The sequence below is a fragment of the Mustela nigripes genome, chromosome 4, assembly GCF_022355385.1.
Source record: "Mustela nigripes isolate SB6536 chromosome 4, MUSNIG.SB6536, whole genome shotgun sequence".
Taxonomy (NCBI): domain Eukaryota; kingdom Metazoa; phylum Chordata; class Mammalia; order Carnivora; family Mustelidae; genus Mustela; species Mustela nigripes.
The window spans coordinates 78,586,377-78,610,404 of NC_081560.1; the positions used below are offsets into that span (position 1 = coordinate 78,586,377).

Genomic DNA, 24,028 nt, shown 5'->3' on the forward strand with positions numbered 1-24,028 from the left:
AAAAAAAAAAAAAACTCCTGTATATTTCTTAGTACCATCAATAAGAACAACCACTGATTGGTAAATACAGCAGGCAGTAGTTAGATTGCCATGTACCAATAGCCCATGCTCATGTAGGACCTCACATTAACACCCAATGTCTTGCTTTGTTACCTTGCAGAAATGTTGGAATCCAACAATGTGATCACTTTCAATGGCTTGGCCAACAGCTCCAGTTATCATACCTTCCTTTTGGATGAGGAACGGAGTAGGCTGTATGTTGGAGCAAAGGATCACATATTTTCATTCAACCTGGTTAATATCAAGGATTTTCAAAAGGTATCTTTATTCTAATATATACACTGTAGTTCTTTTAAAACATCTCAACCTATTTAACAGTTAATTCTCTAGCTATTTAACAGGGTGACAACTGGAAAAATTGTTAAAATTATTATTTTATCTTTTCAGATGCAAGTAAAAGTAATGCACTGATTTGTTTATCACAAATCAGTGGATGCAGTAAACCATAAAAATCATCAAGGAAGAAACTGTAGTATTTTCAATGATCATTATAACTTCAGCTTGTCTTTCCATAGTTATATAATTTTTGATGCATAAAATTAAGTATCTGAATCATTATAGACATATAATTAATGTCATGTGTGAAATGATGTATATATATGTATGTATAAATTTATACATCTCTTGGGGAGGGGGGCGCCTGTGTTGCTCAGTGGGTTAACCTCTGCCTTTGGCTCAGGTCATGATCTCAGGATCCTAGGATCAAGCCCTGCATGGGGCTCTCTGCCACCAGGGAGCCTGGTTCCCCCTCTCTGTCTGCCTCTCTGCCTGCTAGTGATCGCTCTCTCTCTGTCAAATAAAATAAAATAATAATATTTAAGAAAAAATATTTAAACATCTCTCTGTAGTACCAACAATGCAGAGTTCACCAGTCATCATACACATGCCTAATCCGGTCACCTATTTTTGTAAAACGTTTTTTGGAACAGAGACACTGTCAGCCATTTACATACTGTCTATGTTTGCTTTCATTCAACAATGGGAGAATTGAATAGTTCTGATAGAGATCATCTGGCTCACAGAGCCTTAAATATTTACTATCTGGCCTTTTACACACACAGTTTGCCAAACTCTCATCTAGAAGATCAGTTCTTCGTGTGAAGTTTTTACAAATGTGGTCATTTAGACACCAGAAGTCTATAGGCTTTATCCTTATTCTTTATAGTGTTTCTGGCTTATTTAATTAATAACTTATATACAGTTCAGAAAATAAAAATAGATTGAAAAGTTAGTGGAAATTATGCTGAGTCCATCTGCTATGCTCAAAGTCAGTCATTTTTTCACAGTTAGTATTTCTAGTCATAATTCTCTGAGGGACAAAGATCTTTTATGCGGTAGCTTTTGTAAGATTGCTAGTATAACATATTTTTTAGAGTACATTCATGTCAGTTTTTATGTATGTTAGTTTTGCTTCTTAACATTTAGGGCTTTAGGGTGGTGTTCCTTAACTTCTGATAAACTTTAACGGATCGGACAATAAATTTTTAAAAGTAACTGAATTCTATAAAAGCTTTTGTTCTGGTTGGAGAATATTGCTTTAAGGATCAAATGAAGATAAAATTTAAAACTGATTGTTATCTCTAATAGAGTATACCACTGAAGCTAAGGCTTTTACTTTCTTATTACTCAAACACTAAAATTCTGACTGTGCATAAAGATTTAAGTCATTATATATATCATATAAAACAGCGATACTCCTTACTGATATACTTTGGGATTAATATATGGCATTTAAAAATCACCTTTGATATTCCTTTTTCTGATTTTTCAATCTACTTGATTTCTAAGTCCTCTCAGATCATAGCCATATCGCTAAGGTTATCTGTTGCCTAAGAAAACTGGTTATCCGTTTAATTTTCCTTAAATGACAAAAGTATTTACCTTGGAGTCCTTTGTAAACATCATAAAATAAGCAGGTTTTGTTGTTTAGTGAAAAGAAGTCATCCTTTTTATGTAATGAATGAAAATTCTAAGAAGATTAAGAAAAATTTTATATCTTAATAATTATATCAGTTCATATTTCAGTGTTTATAACACTTTTATCATTTTATAAAATTCATATATGTGAATAAAAATAAATGTGCATGTATCTGTAGATAATATGTGAGTACATAATACCTCGGAATATATATTTAATGTTTACCATTCTTCTCTAAATAATAAAATAATAAAGATTTTTAATTTAAATAGTATGTTCTAGAATTGAAAAGACCTAATTTTCATAGGAGACAACCTACTGTTTTATAGATGAGGAAAATCCCAGAGCTATTTGTATGTCTGGGATATAACCACAGTATCTTCTACCAACTAGACTTGTAATAAATATATACTGAAGTACTGAATTAATTAAAATTAGGTGACTTACCCAATGGCATAGTATTGTTATAGCTCCTGCTCTTAAGGTTAAAATCATTATTCTAATGGAAGACATATTTCTAATCCTAAAGCATCTCATTCCAAACTTATTATTTAATTATATCACACTGTCTGTAGAGCAAATGCAGTTTACTTAAGAATTCACATATATTTGTCTATTAATATTCTTCTTAACCTATGTATAATGCTATTCAACATTTTCTGAAGCTTCTACTCTTGTGATAAACTTTATAGGGGTCACTTTAGGATATCATAAATAATTCTTGAGGGACTTGTAATATTAAAGATAAGATAATGAACATATAAGTGCATAGTAGGCCAATCCTTGTTAGAGACAACATATTCTCAGATTGGGAAGGACCATGAAAAGATTCTAGGCCTTGATAAAAGGGTACTATTTCTTTAAGGCATAAATGCTTCCTTACTAAATAATGACTAAGAGGGGCTGTCATGAATAGAAGCATGAGGAAAGGAAAGTATAATATAGATCATGAAGCCCTTTCAATATGAGAATAAGAAAGTTTGTCATTGTTAGTTAACTGAGAAATTTTTGAGCAAAGAAGACAAAATATCACAGGTTAGCAAATGTAACTGAAAAGTTAGGAATTATTCTTTGTGGAAATTATTACTGTTAGAAATGACAAATACATATATTTTTATATAAAATAAATATATATATTTATTCCACTGACTTACAGTTATCCTCACTAAATTGCTTTCCAAAGTAGAATTTTTTTAAATATATTTTTTAAAGATTTTATTTATTTATTTGACAGACAGAGATCACAAGTAGGCAGAGAGGCAGGCAAAGAGAGACGAGGAAGCAGGCGGCTCGCTGCCAAGCAGACAGCCTGATGTGGGGCTCCATCCCAGGACCCTGAGATCATGACCTGAGCTGAAGGCAGAGGCTTTAACCCACTGAGCCACCCAGGCGCCCCTCATGCCGGATTTTTAAGCTTTATTTATTTATATATTTTTACTCTGGAACTCTAGAAAGTTGAGAGTTCATATCCTTTAAGTATGAAAGAATTAATCATAATGTTACCAAAATTATTTTCATTAACATTTGACATAAGAGAGAAATGATAAAATGAGGCCTATGCTTCTCAACACCAACAGTCCAAGAGCTAAAAAAAATTAGAAAAAAACTTGCCTGTTTTAATTAAAAATTAGATGTTTTAATGATCTGTAAGTTTTATGTAATGTAGCTGGCAAGCTTAATATGAAAGTCCATAAATCTTAGCCCTTCACTGTATTATTATTATTGTGTCTTTAATAAAAGTTATATTTTAGCCTCCCATTGTAAACTTTAAGAATAGATCACTTGAGTTTTCCACAGCCAACATAAAGATGGTGTTGTAGAACCTGTGGAACGAACTACCCAGCATTTGGCTATAGGAATTCAGAAGTCAGGGTAATGTGAATTTTAAGGATATGCATTTACCATTGTTATCTTGTTTTTTATTATGTGATTACTATATAAGAACTTTGTAGAACAGGTCAAATAATATTTTTAACTTACATACAAAGATATACATGAAAGGAAAAGCACATGAAAAAGAAAAGAATACATGAATTAAAAGCTTCAAATGATAAAAATGAATGCATACTCAAAAATTTCTAGGGTTTTTAAAATTGTGACATGGACCTGAAATGCATTTGTTATGCCATCATAGGTTATTTCAGTATGTTCTACATTCTTGCTTATAAATTTATTGTATTTTGTTTTTTGAGTATCTAGATTGAATATCACAGCCCTTATACAAGTTCATGACCATATATAATGAATTATCAAGAGGTTCCCAAATAAATGATGATCAGTCATTTTGAGACTAAAAGCTATCTAGTAGACATAAATTATTGCCACAATGTTTGGATATTTTTTATATACTTTTTTTTTAAATTAACTCTTACCAGAGGACAAAGGCGAATTTTAAAAAAATTAAATTGTTCTGCCCCAATACACATAGTAGTCATTTGAATCGACCTGGGGAACTGAAAAATTTTGTATTAAAATTTAGAGGAGGGTATTTACATTAATATAATGAGGATAATATACCCACAGTCCTCTAAACTACCAAAAAAGACTTGTCTTAACTAGCACTGTCACTGTAGTCATAGAATATAGGAACCTTTCAAATTTAGCAAAAATGTTATCAAAGGATGAATGTGAAATATTAGGGATGAAGACACAAATGTTTTTTGGTTAGTGTAAGTTTTTCCCACAGTGGCGAAGCTTTTTGAGCTATTTGCTTCTTCATTTCCTTCTTTATCACCAGAAAGCATACAATGCTATTCTTACCCACTGTCCTGTCCAAAAAAAAAGAGATTCCTTTCTTAGATGGGGTTTTCTAAACCCTCTTAGTGGCTCATTCTAGTGTGTCATACTGAGATTTGAATTAGAGAATAGGATGCAGAGTACCCAGTGTTTAAATTTCATGATCAGGGGTGCCTGGGTGGCTCGGTGGGTTAAAGCCTCTGCTTTTGGCTCAGGTCATGATCTCAGGGTCCTGGAATTGAGCCCAGAGTCCTGGAATCTGCTCAGCAGGGTATCTGCTTCCCCCTCTTTCTCTGCCTTCCTCTCTGCCTACTTGTGATCTCTTTCTCTCTGTTAAATTTCATGATCACTATTTCATGATAAAGACATTGATTTAGAAGAATGTAAGCCACATGTTATGTTTATTTCTACCTCTCTTCCCTAGATTTTCACATCCTCCCCATGTGCCTGAGAGTTGTCTTCTCTATACTACTTAGCTCTGTTGATACATAAATTCTGTGTTGCTCAACTTTCATATACAGCAAATTCTGATAGGTAGACAGATCTGGAATGATTTAAGTTCATACCAATTAACTGATGCCACTGCCAAATCTAAGCTGAAAAGTCCTTGTCACATAATGTTTTGTGGAACTTTCTTTATCTAAGTTGCCCCAACTTGGTGTAGCAGTCTGTAATATTGGATCACTTAGAGAACTTAACATGGCATAAAGTTGTGTTTTTCTCTGTCCTCAGATTGTGTGGCCAGTATCTTATACCAGAAGAGATGAATGCAAGTGGGCTGGCAAAGATATCCTGGTAAGTATCAGTCTACTAAATCATCTCAGTAATTGCATAAGTGATCTGTTACTCTATCATCACTTTTGTTCAGTATTATATTAAATAAACACCATAATTTTCCTGTGTACTTAATCACTTTAGAAACAAAATATTTAATTTCAGATATTGACATTTTATTTAAAGAAAGTAGGTAAAAGTAACAACATGCCTAAATAAAGCAAAAATATGTTCCCTTTGAGGATTTATATATATGTAAAAGGTAATTGACAAAAGCAATTTTGCAGCATATGTACTCATATTCAGTAAGTCACCTTCTTTGTACAAATTGGTTTTCATATGTTAATTCCTCTTGAATTCCTTTTGGATGGTATGAATTTTTTTTTTTTACTTCTGAGTCACGATTAAATTACCACTCCTTTATTTCCCATTCTATTCTTTTCTTTCTTTTCTTCTTTCTTCCTTCCTTCCTTTCATACACTCTGGTTTCTTAAATAAATATAGATTGAGTAATGACATAACAGGCATTGTCCTGGGTTCTATGGAAAAAAAAAAAGAGGAATGGTAAGCAGCTCTACAATGGTTTTACCATTGTAAAAAGATATAGGCCATTTTTCCTAAAGTAAACTTTCGTCAGTAAAATTAAGTGGGTCACTGTTTTGAAATATAGCCAAGTATTAGCCAGCTATAGCACAGATCATAAAAAGCAGTTATAATCATTTAAATCAATAAAGTAAAATGAATTACAGGATTGAAAACATACATAATTTGTGTTATGTTATGTCTTAGATATTTTTGGATTTCTAAAACAAGAAAAAATCTAAATGTTTTATTTGTATGTTGGTATTTAGAAGAAATTTACCTTAGGTGGTTAAAAACATGCATTAACTTGAATGTATATATATGTAGGTATGTAGATATTTTCAAGGGACACCTTGATTGATTGATAGCAGTTGCCCAAGATGTTGTATATGTTTAGAATGATTTAGAGGTGGAATCTGAGTTCATGGGGTAAGAATGCCTCAATCTGGTAGCTGTGTTTGCTATAGGTAAAGGAAGGTAGTTAAAGGAGCACAAAGTACAGATAACCCCCATCCTTGATTAACTATGTATTAGAAAACATGGGAAATTTCATCCTTGAAATTTTTATTTTAAATACAGTATTGATAAGTTACATTACACCTTCATAGCACAATAAACATTTTTCTAATTATGTGAAAATAGACCCAGAAAAAGTGTGTTTTATCAAATATTAAACCTTCCCAAATTGATGCATATGATAGAACTATTGGAAAGGGGTAAATAGAAAGAACAATGAAGAAGGAGTCCAGAGAAGTTAGGGATTTTATGTTGATCCTCCCAAGGACTCATTAATTCTACTTATGAAGTACTTTAAGTTTTGGAATGCTTTATTATTTTACCTATTACATGAGACATTACATGTGACATTACATGTTTTACACTTGTGACAAAGAAGATTAATAGTTTTTGTGAAAATTATTTAAAAAAAGAAAATACTTCACAAGTATAAGGCAAAACACATGACTGAATACACAAAGAATTATTAACATCACAATGCCATGTTTACCTTTAACAGATTATGTTGAAAGATTTTAATGTGGTAATAACTAAGGACAGATAGAAATTGATATTTTACTGGTGTGACTTTTTAAAAACAGACTCTTTCAGGGCACCTGGGTGGCTCAGTGGGTTAAGCCTCTACCTTTGGCTCAGGCCATGATCCCAGGGTCCTGGGATCTCTGCTCAGCAGGGAGCTTGCTTCCGTCTCTCTCTCTGCCTGCCTCTCTGCCTACCTGTCATCTCTGTCTGTCAAATAAATAAATTAAAACAAACAAACAAAAAAACAGACTCTTTCTCTTTCTATCAAAGTTTAACAAGTGAAGACATGGAAACATAATTATTGAGACTCTTTCCTGTGTTGAGTACTATGATAACTTAAATGCTATTTTGTTAATGTAATTTTAATAATAACTTTATGAGATGGGTATCACTACCCCTATTTTCTTGATCAGGAAATAGAATGATCCAGAATATTCATTCAAAATCTTTTCATTCAAAATTTTAGAACATTTTGAGTACATGCTAGAAGTTGAGATCAGAATTTCTGTGCCTCTGATGAAGTTTTTGGTGTCATATGGCATATATGGATTTGAACTTGCCTATTAACACACAGAAACTAAACAGTGAAGATTCTACTTAATACCTGTTCTGATTTCATCAAGGGTGTTTGGCATGACAACCACCTCACAGCATTCCTGTAAGACTGAAACAATCACAAGTGAAATTATTATATAGGTTGTAATGCATGATACAAATACTAGCTATTAGTATTATGGTATATTTAATAGAGTTGCTTAGGCAATTTCTAATGAAAACATCATTAATGTAATTAATTTGGTCCTCTTTAAAGATCATGACCACTGAGGTATTACACTATTCTGAATTTAATTCAGTTTGAAAATTAAAGATAATCTGATTCTGATCTGACAAAAATACCTGGATTTTATAATAAGCTCTATAGCCAAGTACAGAGTATATGATTTAATGAGTGAATCAGCTCATTCATTTGCTGAGATAGCCGATAATCTTTTGTGTTTGTGGTTTCCAAAATTCACCTCAGTGCCTTTACCTCGTATTTTATGGCTCCCCTCTGCCTATCCCTCCTCTCCTCTTCTTTCCTTCCCTGCCCTTCCCTCCCATTCTGGTGTCAGTACTAAACAGTACTAAACAGAGGGATTCTGGTGTTAGCCCAGATGCAGTGAGTTCAGCAGCTGCAGTCAAGTGATGTGCTGCGCAGTGCCCTATGAGGAACCCTGTGACCTGGGAGGTTTCCTCCCTAAGAAGGGCAACTTTAGTTCACTATCCAGGCTTATTGAAAATGCTTATGGGATTCAAAATACTAAATTAAAAGGAACTAAGACATGAAGAGTTTGCTATCTGATACAAGGTATTAATGGCACCTGACCATTTCATACTGCGTTGTGATAAACATGCTGACAACTTACAAATCATGTCACATACCTTATGATAGAGACAGATAATTACGTAAAGATGTAAATTTATGAAGGTTTAATGGTATGGCAATATTAGTCATATTAATCTTTTCAAAAGTGAACTAATTAATGTAAATATGATAAAATGCTCTTTCTTACTATTCTACATTCTTTTGATTAAATTAATTCAATTGCTATATATTTTGTTTTCTCTTTGTTCACACTTATTTAATGAAAGAAAAGCACGATAGTTTTCATATATTTTTGTTCAAAAAATGTATCTTTAGCTCCAAATACTAAACACCAAACACTAAAAAATATATTCAATTATTAAAATATATATATAAATAAATATATATATATATTTATATATATATTTCCTATAATTCAAAATATATTTTATGTACTCCAAATGCATTTTGTTAAAATTTGTTTTCTTTTCAGGGAGCCTCATTTATGTACTTCAATTTATATATTTATTTTATTTAAATAAAATACATGGCATTTATTCATTATTTTGGACTTTAATACACAAATGCATTTTTTCCATGTCTTTCTTAATATGTGATTTTAGAAAATAGCAATTGGTTGATTTCCTGGATACCATTAATATTTTTACCAGTAATTTCTTAACCGCTTAGACGTAAAGACTAAGCATAAGGAGTTTTTGAGAATTTTCATTCAATATGATTGATTTTTAAAGTGACACATAGATTGATAGAAATTCTGCACTCTATCTTGAGTAAATAATAGTCAGCTGTGACATGTGGACAGAAATTCCTTTCAAAGAGCCCCTGTGAATGCTGAAAGCCACAAGAATGAGGCTTGAGTAGTTTTTGCAGCCATTGGATTGCAAGATGGAATTGTAACCAAAATAAGAACTGACCTGAACATTTAGAGAAAAGTAAACTAGTTAGTCCTTGAGTGCACTCCATGGTTTCTAGAATCTGAGTTTACTGTTCTCTCTGGTTTTAGTGTTTTCTTAAGAAGTCCTCTAGAAGTAAAGTTCATATATACTTTTTAAAGATTTTATTCATTTATTAGAGAGATCGAGAGCAAGTGAGTGAGAGAGCCTAAGCAGGGAGAGCAGCAGAGGGAGGGGGAGAAGCAAACTCTCTTCTGAGCAGGATGCCCAACACAGGGCTCAATCCCAGGGTCCTGGGATCATGACCTGAGCGAAAGGCAGAGAGTTAACCAACTGAGCTACCCAGGTGCCCCAATAAAGCTCCTTTTAACAAACCTTCCTGGAGGAAGTGCTGCCTTCTCGGAATTAGATTCAGATGCAGGAGTACAATAAGAAAAGTGAGGCAAAGACACTGACTGATTTTATATATATTGAAAGTGGATCAGTCTTAAATCTGATTAAGATGGTTAAGATGGCACAGCCACCTGGGAAGTCAGGATATGCCACTGGATTGAACTTACATAGTTCCTGTCCATCCATAGTTCCTTACCCTACACAGTTTACCGAATGTAGCATCATACAAAACGTTGAGTCCCTTCCCATTTTCCCAGGCAGCTGGAAAGATACACAACATCATTTCTTATGGCTCAGTTTTGCATCAAATACATATGTTAAATCAGCAGCTGGAATTCAAGTAACTATTCCACAAAGATGGACTTTGTGGTAGAGAGGGAATCTGCAATCTGGGAGACATTTATATTCCCTTTCTTTCTTCATCTATGTGTAGTTGGAGGGAGAGAGAGAATATAAATGCATCTTAGAGTGCTAATAACGACATTTCTGAGAACATCATTAATCTGTGTTTATTTTTTCCCATTGTGGAAGTGAATATACCAGATATAAACTAATATGCTTTCTTGGTGTAATAGGTTCTACACTTTTATATAGTTGTGGCATTTCTATATTAGGGGAGTTAAATGCTCATGAACTTTTCCATTGTTGTAACTTGAGAGTTGTAATTTGAAAAAAATTGTATATTATTGGACAGAGTCCTTGAATAAGGAGATAAATGCAATCCAGATATCTCTATTCTGACTGCTATTATTCACCTTTACTTTCATTTGTGATTTTTTTCTGGTCCTTAAAATCCACTTTGTTATTCATAATAACATTTCTATTGAGGGATTAACTTCCTTGACCCTGTTTTGTAAATGAAAACTGAATACATGCTAAGCTGGTAAAAGAATCTGTTTCAAATCAATAGCTCTCTGTATCTTCTTTGTTTATCCTACTAAACCATCTCTCTTTGCACTAAGTTTCAATAAAACCAAATGGCAACCGTATGACTGTTAGAAATATTTTGAACATCATTGGAAATCAAAATTTCAACCATCTGAGATGAACACAAAAAAGCAGATTCTCATAACATTGCTATTGTTGGATACATTTCAAAGCGTATTGTCATGCACCTGAATTTTGGGACATTTTTCCAATTCTTGAAGGATTTATTTTTATATTTTTGCCTTTAGTTATTCATTTTTAATGCTATGATGTATATTATAACATGTCTATCAAATTTATCATGGCTCAAATTGCAGGGCCTTAGCAAGGCTGTTTTTTGCCAAGTGAATGCAGTGGAGAATTTGAAGCCACACAGGCATCTTAAGTTTCATTATAATCCAAAATGCACATTAACCCTTGAACTTCATTTACTTTTTCAAAGGTCAAAGTTGATATCAACTTTTTTTATTTTTTATTTTGTTTTAGGGACTTCAAGTCATATTATCATTTTTTTTTAATTTTTAATTTTTTATTTTTTATAAACATATATTTTTATCCCCATGGGTACAGGTCTGTGAATCACCAGGTTTACACACTTCACAGCACTCACCAAAGCACATACCCTCCCCAATGTCCATAATCCCACCCCCTTCTCCCAACCCCCCTCCCCCCAGCAACCCTCAGTTTCTTTTGTGAGATTAAGAGTCACTTATGGTTTGTCTCCCTCCCAATCCCATCTTGTTTCATTGATTCTTCTTGTACCCACTTAAGCCCCAATGTTGCATCACCACTTCCTCATATCAGGGAGATCATATGATAGTTGTCTTTCTCTGCTTGACTTATTTCGCTAAGCATGTTACGCTCTAGTTCCATCCATGTTGTCGCAAATGGCAAGATTTCATTTCTTTTGATGGCTGCATAGTATTCCATTGTGTATATATACCACATCTTCTTGATCCATTATCATTTTTTTAAATGGTAATTGAATTCCTTCTTAATTCTACAAACATCTTAGATCTTCATTATACCTCAAAACCTTAATGTATAGTTGTTGGGAGATAATTTTTCATGGTTCTTTCACACAGTTCTGCACATCTGATGAATAGAGGCACTGACTGCCTATTCCTATTTTGCAGAAAATCCTAAAAGATACTTATATAGTGAAGAGACTTGGAAGGTAGTATCTCTTTCTTAAAAGGCTGGTTTGGGGTGGGGGGTGGGGGAGGCTGGTTTGCAGTCCTTAAGAAATAAAGTCTCGCTTGGTACAAAGGGCAGGTATGCTTACTGCCCAATACAATAAACTAACATCTCTCACAAAATGTAATGGCCAGTATGCTTCTGACTAGTATAAAATATTCACATTCCCTTAACCCAGGGCTCCTCTACTGTAATGCACCTCATTGCCTGTGTAGGTTGTCACCTGGCCCTTTTCATTCTGCCCGCTGGGAATTGGAGCTTGGGGAACTAGCATAAGAAATGCTGATTCTAAGACTATTGTTATTTTTGTGAGTAACAATGTCCTTTAACTCTGATTCAGGAACTGTGTAACTTCTGCCAGCATCCATGAAACTATTTTAGTAACTTGTTGTAAGTTAGACAAAATCACAGACCATTTACAGTTCTTGACAATATTGGTTATAATTTCTGTGGGCATTTTAAATGGTGAAAGACTATGGTCACTGTGTTCATTTTTAAATATGATTCCCATGATGAAGTCTGATGACACTTCAGGTGTACAGATCACTGATTTTTCATGAAAGCCAGTAAAAATCTTATAAAAGCTATAGGAATGAGCATAGACTTTCATGCACATGCACATATGTGTGTTTATTTCTGCTCGGGGATCAGTATCAGGTAAACTGAGCAAAGTGATTATAGTTTAAATTCAGCATTCAGAAGTAATAATAATGTAGAACATATAGAGTAATAGTAGAACATATAGAGTTGTCTAATCAGGTTATACAACTGAAAATAATGTAGCATTGTGTGTCAACTACACTTTAATAAAAAAAGAAAAATTCCATGTAAGTAGACTAAAATATATATGTATATTTTATATATAAATGTATGTGGGAGTTTACTCTATATACCAGGTATTTTCTATGTGCATTATTTTTATTAACTAATTTATGTAACTCGTATTTGCTTATAAGGTACATATTTTCTTTCAAAGTAACTGAAGAACCAGTTTTGTATTTTAGGCATAAGATATATGGAAAATGAAGCTTTGTCATTAAAGTTTTTTTAGGAACTAGATTTTATTCACATTTTTGATTAATATTTTTTCTAATATGGCAAAATAAGATAGTAATTATTATGCTTGAATTTCCATGGACCAGGCCTCATATACATAAATTTAGGGTTTTTTTTAATCTTTTAGATTCAGGATTAAAATTTAAATGCATTTGCAAAGTAAGGCTAGCACTTAAAATAGAGATAATATATAAAAACTCACAGAAGGTTTGGGGATTTTAGATTGAGGTTGTTGTTGTTGTTAACTGGAAATTTTAATTGTATCCTTCACTGGTTAGAATGAAATTGAAATATTTGACATTGGTTGACAAACTGTTATGTAGATTCGATTACACACTGTATATCACTCAGGTATCAGTGTACATACTTTCAGAGTAGAGTAAGCATTTTATACTTTGAAGGGTTTATTAGAATGATTCGGATCGTTCCTCTGGGATTTTGGCCATTGACTTTTAACTACATAGTTAGCAGGTGTTGCTGATCAAACTGACATGAAGTTTCTTTCCTTTTTCCCCCCCTAAAATTTTATTTATTTATTTATTTGACACAGAGAGAGAGATAGAGAGGGAGAGAGAGAGATCACAAGTAGGCAGAGAGGCAGGCAGAGAAGAGAGGGGGGAGCAGGCTCCCTGCTGAGCAGAGAGCCCATCATGGGGCTCAATCCTAAGACCCTCATGACCTGAGCCCAAGGCAGAGGCCCAACCCCCTGAGCCATCCAGGCACCCCTGACATGTATTTTCTAATAGTCCTCATTGGTATTCTGCTTCTTTATGCACTTGAACATCTTTAGGAATGGATTTCTACTAATTTCTGATGTATGTTGACCATCATATCATAGATTTAACATCCCATAGATTTAACTCTGGGAATATTTTTCTTGGATATGCTCTGTCTCAAGGCAAATAGGCTATGATCAACATTTGATAGTTTTTCTTTGATTTGGTCATGTAGCAATAAAAATCACTTTTATGTCTATAATCCATCATAAAACTTCCTTAAGTTCTATTTATATCATATAATTTTTATATATTTCTCTTTACCACATTTTTAAGAGTGGTAAGGAAAACAGGATGCAAAATTATAATAACTAGAATTTTGACACTATTTCAGTAGACTGAGAATCTTAAATTTTCTTTTTAGCTTTTATGTATTCAGAGTAGAACATTCTTGGAGACTGTCATAATTACATTCAAATTGAGTGCTACACATACTAAATATATTGTATTCTCTATACTGTATGCTATATAGATGTGTGTGTATATGTGTGTGTGCCTGTGTGTGAATCAAAATATTTTTTAGTTTTGTTTTGTATATGTGCTGCCGAAGTGAGCACTAGTTTTGTGTTTGAAGTGATACCAAAATTAATATAACTTATTGGTTCTAGATCTTAATATGCCCTTAAAAGAGAGGAACCATTCACATTTAGAAACAAATACAATGATCAGCTAATAACTTGTGTTTTCTTTTTAAATGGATCAAATCCATATTCCCTTTATATCACATATCATAGTGAGCTGTTTTATGGTAGTAAGGTATCTCCTTTTTTTAAGTTAGGGTTTGATCAGAGACCAGAACTTGTATGAGTGATGTTAAAAAGGATTTTATTACAGGGATTTGACCTTATACAGTTGTGGAAGATGGTGGAGAATTTTATGGATTTCTGCAATCTATTGCCACTGAGTCAAGTAATGGTCCTGAAGCTGTTGTAAGTCACCAGGACTGGCATTAGGGAAGAAAAGCTCCCATGAAGTTGGAAGAGCAAGGACAGACTGAATCCCATAAGGATAAACTGGGATCCATAAGGACAAACTAGAATCAGTGTCTCTTTCACTACCTCCAGCTTTGTTGAGTTGGCTGACCTACAGAAGAATTTGGTGTTTTCTGCTATGGAGCTGCACGAGTTCTAGGACCACCCTCTTACAGAAGCTAACAAATAAGACAGGTAGAAGGTTAAGGAGCTGCAGGCCTAGATGCTACCCCATGCTAGCAAGGTGGTTGGCCAGCAGATCAGAACAACTTTGAGAATTTTATGGTTGCAATTCAACTACTGCCTTCCATATCTCATGCAGATTTCTTTTATGGTCAATCTTAACTAGTTTATGGGAAAGAGAATTCTAGGAAATGTAGTTCCAGCTTATCTAAGTTGACACAGTGCAGTTTTGTTACAACTATTAAACAGTTGCTGTATTTGCCTTTTGACTGACAGTGATTTATGCCATGTACCACTTTAATGAAAGAGTAACTATAATTTATAGTGTTCTACACTTGGAAGACTGGAATTTCATGAAAATTCTAATGAACAAAATAGAAATTCCCTTTGTAACAAAAATGGCTACAGATTAATATTCAGTACCAATTCTATTAAATCCACCTCTCCTTATGTCAAGTATAGGCTTAAACTCTGTTATCTGTCCTTAAAAGGAAGAAATAATTCATATAGAATTCTCACCCAAGTCATCCCACAGTACAGTGAATGATGTGAGAGCTAAGGAGATGTGGAAATATTCAAATCAAATAAACATGATTTCTTATTTTAAGAATAAGATAACAGCTAATGATTGATTAAAAAGTAGTAAGGCATTATGCTCTATCATTAATCCCAGTTTAGTTGAGGAGACTGAGACTCATAGATCCTAAATAACTTTCTGATAGGCACACAGCAAATGAAAAATGTTGCCTGAATAATTTTAACCCAGGTCTGACTAAACTTTTAAAGCATCAGATTAATACCTCCATATTATTTTTATTTTGTTATTATTATTTCATTACTTTTGCTCTATATGTTTTTTTTTGTTTGTTTTTTTAAGATTTTATTTATTTATTTGACAGAGAGAGATCACAAGTAGGCAGAGAGCGAGAGGGAAGCAGGCTCCCCACTGAGCAGAGAGCCCGATGTGGGACTCGATCCCAGGACCCTGAGATCATGACCTGAGCCGAAGGCAGCGGCTTAACCCACTGAGCCACCCAGGCGCCCCGCTCTATATGTTTTTTTAAGTTTATTTATTTACTTAAGTGATGCCTACACCCAACATGGGGCTCAAGCTCATGATCCTGAGATCAATAATTTGTATACTCTTCTGACTGAGGCAACTGGGTGCCCATATATGTTTTTCTTAAATTCTCTGAGAATATCTTTTCAAATATAAATACCTATCTTTAGAAAAACTAACATTTTTATAAAATATTAATAAATATAAACAGATTTTAAAATTTTAAAGTTCCAAATTTTCATTATATTCAGAAATTATTTACAAAATTAATAGATGTAATACCTATGAACACATATATCTATTTGTGTGTATATATATTATAATATAGATTATATATTATATGTGAATTATTATAAATGACCAAGAAGTCTCCATTTATTAGAAGATATGTTAAGAGAACATTTTATATTATTAACTATTATAACAGCTTTTAGTACTTTGGACATTAAGTATTACAACCAAAAAATTTTTCACTTTTCATATTAGACAAGGCAGAGGGTGGAAGAGAGGTATATGTGAATGAAATCAAGTATTCCTCTAAAATCTGGATTTCATTTTTATTTCTCCTTCCTCACAGTTGTATCTCATGTGATTAAAGATGAATTTCATCTCCTTGAGTATTAAATTCTATTATAATAAAGCATATATGTTAGAATTAAATATGCCAACTACTTCTATCCACAATAAATCTCTTTAGATTGTAATTCTACCTATTTCGTGTAAATCATGGACTTAGTTGCTTAAAGGCATAAGCTTTATTTTTTTTTTTTTTTTTTTTTTAAAGATTTTATTTATTTATTTGACAGAGAGAAATCACAAGTAGATGGAGAGGCAGGCAGAGAGAGAGAGAGGGAAGCAGGCTCCCTGCTGAGCAGAGAGCCCGATGCGGGACTCGATCCCAGGACTCTGAGATCATGACCTGAGCCGAAGGCAGCGGCTTAACCCACTGAGCCACCCAGGCGCCCAAAGGCATAAGCTTTAAGTACTCAACACATTGCATAAAATTGGAAACCACATACTGTCATTGAAATGAGAATAGGGATTTTTTGACCACTTAAATAGTTCTCCTGGCATGGCAGGAAAATATTTAGGTTGATTTCACATAATACTTTACAGTTGTATGCATTCATTTGAATAAAGATGAAGAAAGGTTATGCTTTGTACATATTGTGGACCACTCAAAACCAAATAACTCCAATGAATGGTGCAAATGTGATAATTACATTGATAGCAAAATATAAAAAAAATTAAGCTAAAATGTGGATATCATCAGTTTCTCTGGTCATATAGAATCTTAAAGTGAAATTGCTTAAAACTCGTTTTTTTTTTTTTTTTTTTTAAAGATTTTATTTATTTATTTGACAGAGAGAAATCACAAGTAGATGGAGAGGCAGGCAGAGAGAGAGAGAGAAGCAGGCTCTCCGCTGAGCAGAGAGCCCGATGCGGGACTCGATCCCAGGACTCTGAGATCATGACCTGAGCCGAAGGCAGCGGCTTAACCCACTGAGCCACCCAGGCGCTCCTTAAAACTCGTTTTAAGAGTGGGAGAAAATTGTCCTGGACAACTTTTGTTAATACCTGTATGTTCTATATATAGTTCCAATGTGTTTAGTCTTTTTTTTTTTTTAAGATTTTATTTATTTATTTCACAGAGAGAGATTGAGATCACGAGTAGGCAGAGAGGCAAGCAGAGAGAGAGGGGGAAGCAGGCTCCTCGCTGAGCAGAGAGCCCAATGAGGGACTTGATCCCAGGACCCTGAGATCATGACTTGAGCCAAAGGCAGAGGCTTAACCCACTGAGCCACCCAGGCACCCTGTGTTTAGCCTTTTTGATGAAGTTTGGAGGTTTCAAGTAATTTGAAAGGAAAATGTTTATAGAATCTTAATCAGGATTTCTAGAACCTCAAACAAATAGTCAATCCTGAGGTGAAAAAATCAGTCAAATGGGGCATCTAATTGAAATGAGCATTGAAATAAAATGATTTGGTAGCCCTATGTAGGAGTCTTCATTTAGTTTATCACATCATTCAAGCCACTTTAAAATTTATTTTTCACTTACCATAAGTTTTATTTTTTTATTTTGTTTTTAAGATTTATTTATTTATTTATTTATTTGACAGACAGAGATCACAAGTAGGCAGAGAGGCAGACAGAGAGAGAGGGGAAAGCAGGTACCCGATGTGGGGCTCAATCCCAGGACCCTGGGATCATGACCTGAGCCCGACAGAGGCTTTAATCCACTGAGGCACCCAGGCACCCTGTCATTTACCATAAGTTTTAAAGATGTTATAGCTTGATTAATATGAATAACCTGACAAACTTAAATAGCAGTCAAATAATGCCAATTTTGTTGTCCTAGTTGGATCATTATTTAAAATTCTCTGGAAGTGCCCAGGTAACTCAGTCACTTATGCTTCGGATTTTTGATTTCGGCTCAGGTCATGGTCGCGAGATGGAGCCCTGTGATAGGCTCTGCGCTGAGTATGGATTGTGCTTAAGATTCTCTCTCGCCCCCTGCACCTCCCACCCCTGCTCGCACACATATTTTCTCTCTTTAAAAACAAAAAAGAAAAAAGAAAAACAAAAACAAAAAAAACTTCCCTGAAATCAGAATGAAACAAAGCATTAAATTAGGAAGGTCAGTTGGTTTTATTTTTCTATCATTCTTAATAGTGAAGGTGAAAACAAAGGTGCATGGGTGACTTAGTCGGTTGGGCATCAGACTCTTGATTTCAGATTGGGTCATGGTTTCAGGATTGTGAGATTGAGCCCCAAGTCTTGCTGGAGCTCAGCACAGACTCTACTTGAGCTCCTGTCCCTCCCCCCACTTGCATGTGCACGGTCTCTCTCTCTCTCTCAAATAAATAAAACAAATCTTAAAAAAAAAAAAAAATTGTGAATGTGAAAATGTGTCCCAAGGTGGCAGAACAGCCTACTCACTATACTATAAGGTGGATGAAATTCCAGGTCACAAATTCAATGTTAGATGACTAAGATTATAATTAGAACACAGTTAAATCTTAGTTTTTATTACGTATGCCTCTTTGAAGAAGAGATATCTAACATCCTTTAATGAATACTGAGGTATTAGGAAGACATGATTATGGATGATCTGGTCACAGCTGTAATAGCACAGTGTCACAAGAAAAAAAGACAAAACATTATGGCAAAATAAGTATGGAACAGCTTAAATAGAGAGAGGGATGAAGTGAGTGACAGGAACAATCTCATGGATTACTCCTTTGGCACGAAGAGTCTAGTATTCAGCCAGTTTGCCAAATAAATTGACCAGACAAAAAGAAAGTCAACAGATTAACTTCAGGAATTAAGCTTATTAATGGATTTTCATGCAGAAATGTATCCACCCATCATGATAGGAAAAGGATTCCTTTGCTTTCCCAGATGGTAAATTATACATTAAAATATTTCTACATAAACTACTGAGGGGATAGAGACTTTTTTCTTTTAAATGAATGTTCGCTGACCTGAGGCAATGCTATACTATACCCATTCATTTGGGGTGGATTTTTATTTGAACCAGAACAAGTTGTTTGATTTAATCATGAACTGAATATATTTGAATAGAAATTGTTCATCTTCACAGCCTTCTCTCCTCTTTTCTCTTATTTAGAGTAACATTTCACTACTCCATCCATAATTTAAGAACATGCAAGGAGGTAATTGGAATTGGAGGTAAATTATATTCTTTTGTAGAAAGTATAATTATCGGAAGTTAGTTAAAAACACCTCAGTTCTGTTTTAATTTTCATGCATGGAGCAGTTGTTTTGACAGATGGATGGACTTTATTTTTGTAACCGTCCGGGAAAAGTCTGTGTAACATAGTCTAATCAGTGCTACATATTTGTAATGTTTGTTTTTGAATCACAGTGCGTTTGGCTCCTGTATCTTTTTTCTGGGGGTAGACATTTTCTTTCTAATTTATTTTTCCAGGTTGATATCTCTTTCGTGTAATTCCTCTATCAATTTGATCTGAAAGCACTAGAAACCTTTAAAATGTAAGGGCGAATGGTTTGTCACTAGGGATGATGAATCATTGTTCCTCAGGTGTGGCCTTGGGGTTTACTGGTTTATTACTGCCTTTGCTTTTACTTCTAGGCAAAGTTAACAATTTATAATGCTTTGGGCCTGGAATATATTTCAGTAGAATAAGAGGTCAATATGGTTGCCTGACTCTCGGGAAGCCAACTTGTTGCTAAACTTGTCTGTGTATATCAACTTGAGTTCCAAAAAGGATCAAGGTTTGAAAAATGAATTCATTTTGAACTGATTACATTTTCTTTATTGCGTTGTAAATCCGCTGGTGCTAAGCAAAGCAGTGCAGTAATTTAATGCCAAAAAGTACATTACATTCTAAGTTTTAAGAATCATCATGGTTCAAGAAAAGGTCAGAATCACTCTTCTGTCTCCGTAGAACAGAAATGTGTGAAGTGTGTTTCCTTTTTCTGCCACGCTTCCTTCTTTTTTAAAGGAATGTCCAGGCTGCTTCCAAATAAAATGAATGTCCTGTTTTGGAACATTACAAAAAAAAAAAAGAAAAGAAAAGAAAAAACAACACTTGGCAGCAACAAGCTAGAGAATGAAGGCAAATGAATGACAGAATTGATAGTCTTTTATGTAGATTTTCTGTTTTAAAGAACAGTCCTTATTAACAATGCCTCTTTCAAGTTTTTGGTTCTTCTCTGTCCCATACTTTTAAATCACTATTCCTTTGCAGGTGTTTTTTAACCAATTTTGAAAGTATTTTATTCAGTTTCTTTGTTTATTTCAAATGTCTTAACCTACTGTACAACCCAGGAAATTTCTCCCCATTCTATTTACATCAGCCCTCACTTCAAAATAATATTGAGCTAGCCCCTGGGCATGGCAACAATACAACCTGCTCGCCAGCTAGGAGAGTTCATTGTGGAAATGAACAGGATCTTTCCAGGCCAGTAGGGTGGGTCTACTCCTTTTGTAGCAGGGATACTCTGTTACCAGTATTCTCAGTATAAAAACCTTCGCCAGGTTTCGAAGCAATGTCTCCTGGTTTTTTTTCCAGCAGCTCTGTAGAAGGACGGCTGTCATACTATAGTGATGCTTTTTTGACAGTTAATAGAAAACAAAATTGTGATATTCAGTGTAGTTCAATTCCATAGTTTTCAAGAACCCTGAGTTTTTAATTATTAATTACTGCTAATCAGTTGCCCAATCTGTAAGAGATATGAACTCACAGATTCTATCACCTTCGGATTCACCTTGCAGAGATGACGTGAGTCTTCATTTGTGTTCACAAGTATCGTGCTCATAAAACATTTCCTCTTTTTGTGGAAAAGTAGGATCTATTCTCAGATTTCTAGGATTTTCTTAGGCATTACTAATGGGGTTAGAGAATTTGGATTTGTATTCAAAATTACATGAATATCTTTAAAGGCATGGCAGGCAAACTGAAACCCAGTTCTTTTCTAAAATGAACAAGACATCCATCTGGTTCTGCCACTAGTATTTATTAGAATATTTGTTTGCTTACCAGTATATATGCAGCCAGTTTCTGGGTTTCAACATATGGTGCCAGAACTGGTTATTTATAATCATGACTGCTTTAATATTGAGTCCACAATTAGGGACGGCTGTCTTTATGTAAAAGTAGAGTATGTGGCCACCTACATGTTTCAAAAAAGGGAATGCCGTAAAACATTTTCCTGAAAATGACTTCTTTGCAAATGACTGAATATTCTTTAAAGTACAAATAAATCCTTTGGGTAAGACTAATGAATGCCTCATTTGTAAATGAGTTTATCAGATGTTTCCCTGTCCGTAACCTCTTTCCTCTGCCTAGTCATTCATGCCCTTGCCTCTTGGGAGGAGAGAAACTGTTAGAGAATGGGGAGTTTGTTGTTGAGAGTCTTGGAAGTTAGGTTTTAAACTGTTTCGTCTCAAATGTAGCTTTAGATATGAGTAAAATCTATATACTCTTCAAGTTAGGGAATTTTTCTTCATAACAACTTGCAAAATTAGTTGATTTCAGAGCTTAATTGTGTATGTTATAATTGTTTTACCAGACAAAAGATTCAGGATCAAAGTGGCAAAACAGTAGTAGAAATTAGATGTTTATTTTAGTTACCTTTCTAAACTACTCAGCCTGTGTTAAAGTAATAAGGATCATAACTAGGAAGTTACAGAATTTACCTTAAATTGGTCTACTTCACCTTTGGAACAGTGTATTTATGGGCATCCATAGGTTTCATCCCAGAAAAAATCAGGAATGATGGAAAGCAACTATTTAAATTTTTTTTTAAAAAATTCATTTGACAGAGAGGGATTGCAAGTAGGCAGAGAGGCAGGCAGAGAGAGAGGGGGAGGCAGGCTCCCTGCTGAGCAGAGATTCCCAATGTGGGACTCGATCCCAGGACCCTGAGATCATGACCTGAGCCGAAGGCAGAAGTTTAACCCACTGAGCCACCCAGGTGCCCCAAGCAACTATTTAAATTTAAAGAACAAATACTTTGCTCAAGTTTGGTTTGTATCCTCATTTTATGAGGGCATAGAGATAAAACCAAAATAATCAGCTGCAAGCCCAGAAGCCCAGAATATAAATGTCATGTGGAAATGTACTTACGTTATTGTAACACCTCAGTTATAAACTCTTACTGACTATGAGAAAAGCCCAAATGCATTCTGAGCTTTCACTAGAAAAGTCACATGTCACAGAGAGGGAATTTGGAAGTGTGTTATACACTTAGAGCTGCTGGGATGAGCTGAATCATCTATTAGTTTGTCAGCCTTGCTTGCAATATAGTCTGCTTTTCATCTTTATCTGCATTTCTAGTTACATATTTGGTTCTTATTCCCAAATGTTTATAGTCAAATACCTAAAATTAGTGAGGACAGTCTATGATCAATAACAATATAATTTTCTAAGAAGTTTTTATTATTTAGCTTGTGAATATACATTTGACTATTTTCAAAATGGATATTATGTATTCCATGATGAACTCATACTTTCTACTCATATGTATTCAATTCTTAAGATTTGTTATATGGTTAAGAGACTATAACATTTTATTTGAAGCTATTTTGACAGTTTGGGTTTTTCTTTTCATTTTTTATTTTTTTATAATATTGGTATAGATTCATCTGTTTAAAAATATTTTTCAAAAATTGAGTCTTCTCTGCTCTGGATTTTTTGGGCCATAGGATTATCAGTTTATATTTTGACTAGCTGATTTTCCCCCAGATCTTTTATCAATAGGAACAAAAGTCTAAAATTCCTGTTCACAAAAACAATTTCTTTATTTTATTTTATTTATTTGGCAGAGATCACAAGTAGGCAGAGAGGCAGGTAGAGAGAAAGGGGGAAGCAGGCTCCCCGCTGAGCAGAGAAGGGATGCGGGGCTCTATCCTCAGCCAAAGGCAGAGGCTTAACTCACTGAGCCACCCAGGTGCCCCCACAAAAGAATTTCTTTAACAGGACCTACATATAGAATAAATAGAAAGAGTATAAATAGCTCTGTCCATTTTATTATTTTTCTTTCCAAGTGTTTATTTAAATTCTACTTAGTTAACTACCTATTTTATTTTTAAGTGATCTTTTATTCAGAAAATAAAATGGCAGGGATGTCTCAATGTCTATAAATAATAATAATATAGGATTAGAATATCCTCTTATAACTAACTGTTCTTTACCTGGGGGATTCATGGCTATTGGGCAGTTGATCCACGTATGGGTTCAGGATGTCCATAAACCTCCTGAAAATATTCATTAATTATATCCACTCTACAAAAGATCTTTCTATCTATAGACATTTTATACTGTAACATCTTCTCTATCTCATATAAATATATCCATATTGTCTTTGAGGCTGAAGTGACATTTTCGAGAGGAAAAGCTCTACAGAGCTTACCAACAAGCAGAACTGAAGTTCAAAGTCATCTACCCATCACTACTGGTTATTAATGATGTTCAAAGTTCATGTTTAATAGAAGGTTGTTTCATCTTTTATTTTTATTTTGTTTTTCTAAAATTAAACTTACAGCTAATTTTTGCAGAGAAATTTCACTAGTGTATTCTTTAAATATCTTTAATTAGCCATGTAATTT

At 34.1% G+C, this 24,028-nt stretch overlaps 1 protein-coding gene across 1 annotated transcript in view; it reads left to right on the forward strand.

Moving 5' to 3' along the window:
• SEMA3A (semaphorin 3A) overlaps window positions 1-24,028 on the forward strand; it is a 208,315-nt gene that overhangs the window by 56,430 nt on the left and 127,857 nt on the right. The window contains exons 2-3 of the mRNA XM_059397567.1: window positions 161-318; window positions 5,447-5,509. Coding sequence (XP_059253550.1) covers window positions 161-318; window positions 5,447-5,509 — 221 coding nt within the window. The remainder of the gene's footprint in view (window positions 1-160; window positions 319-5,446; window positions 5,510-24,028) is intronic.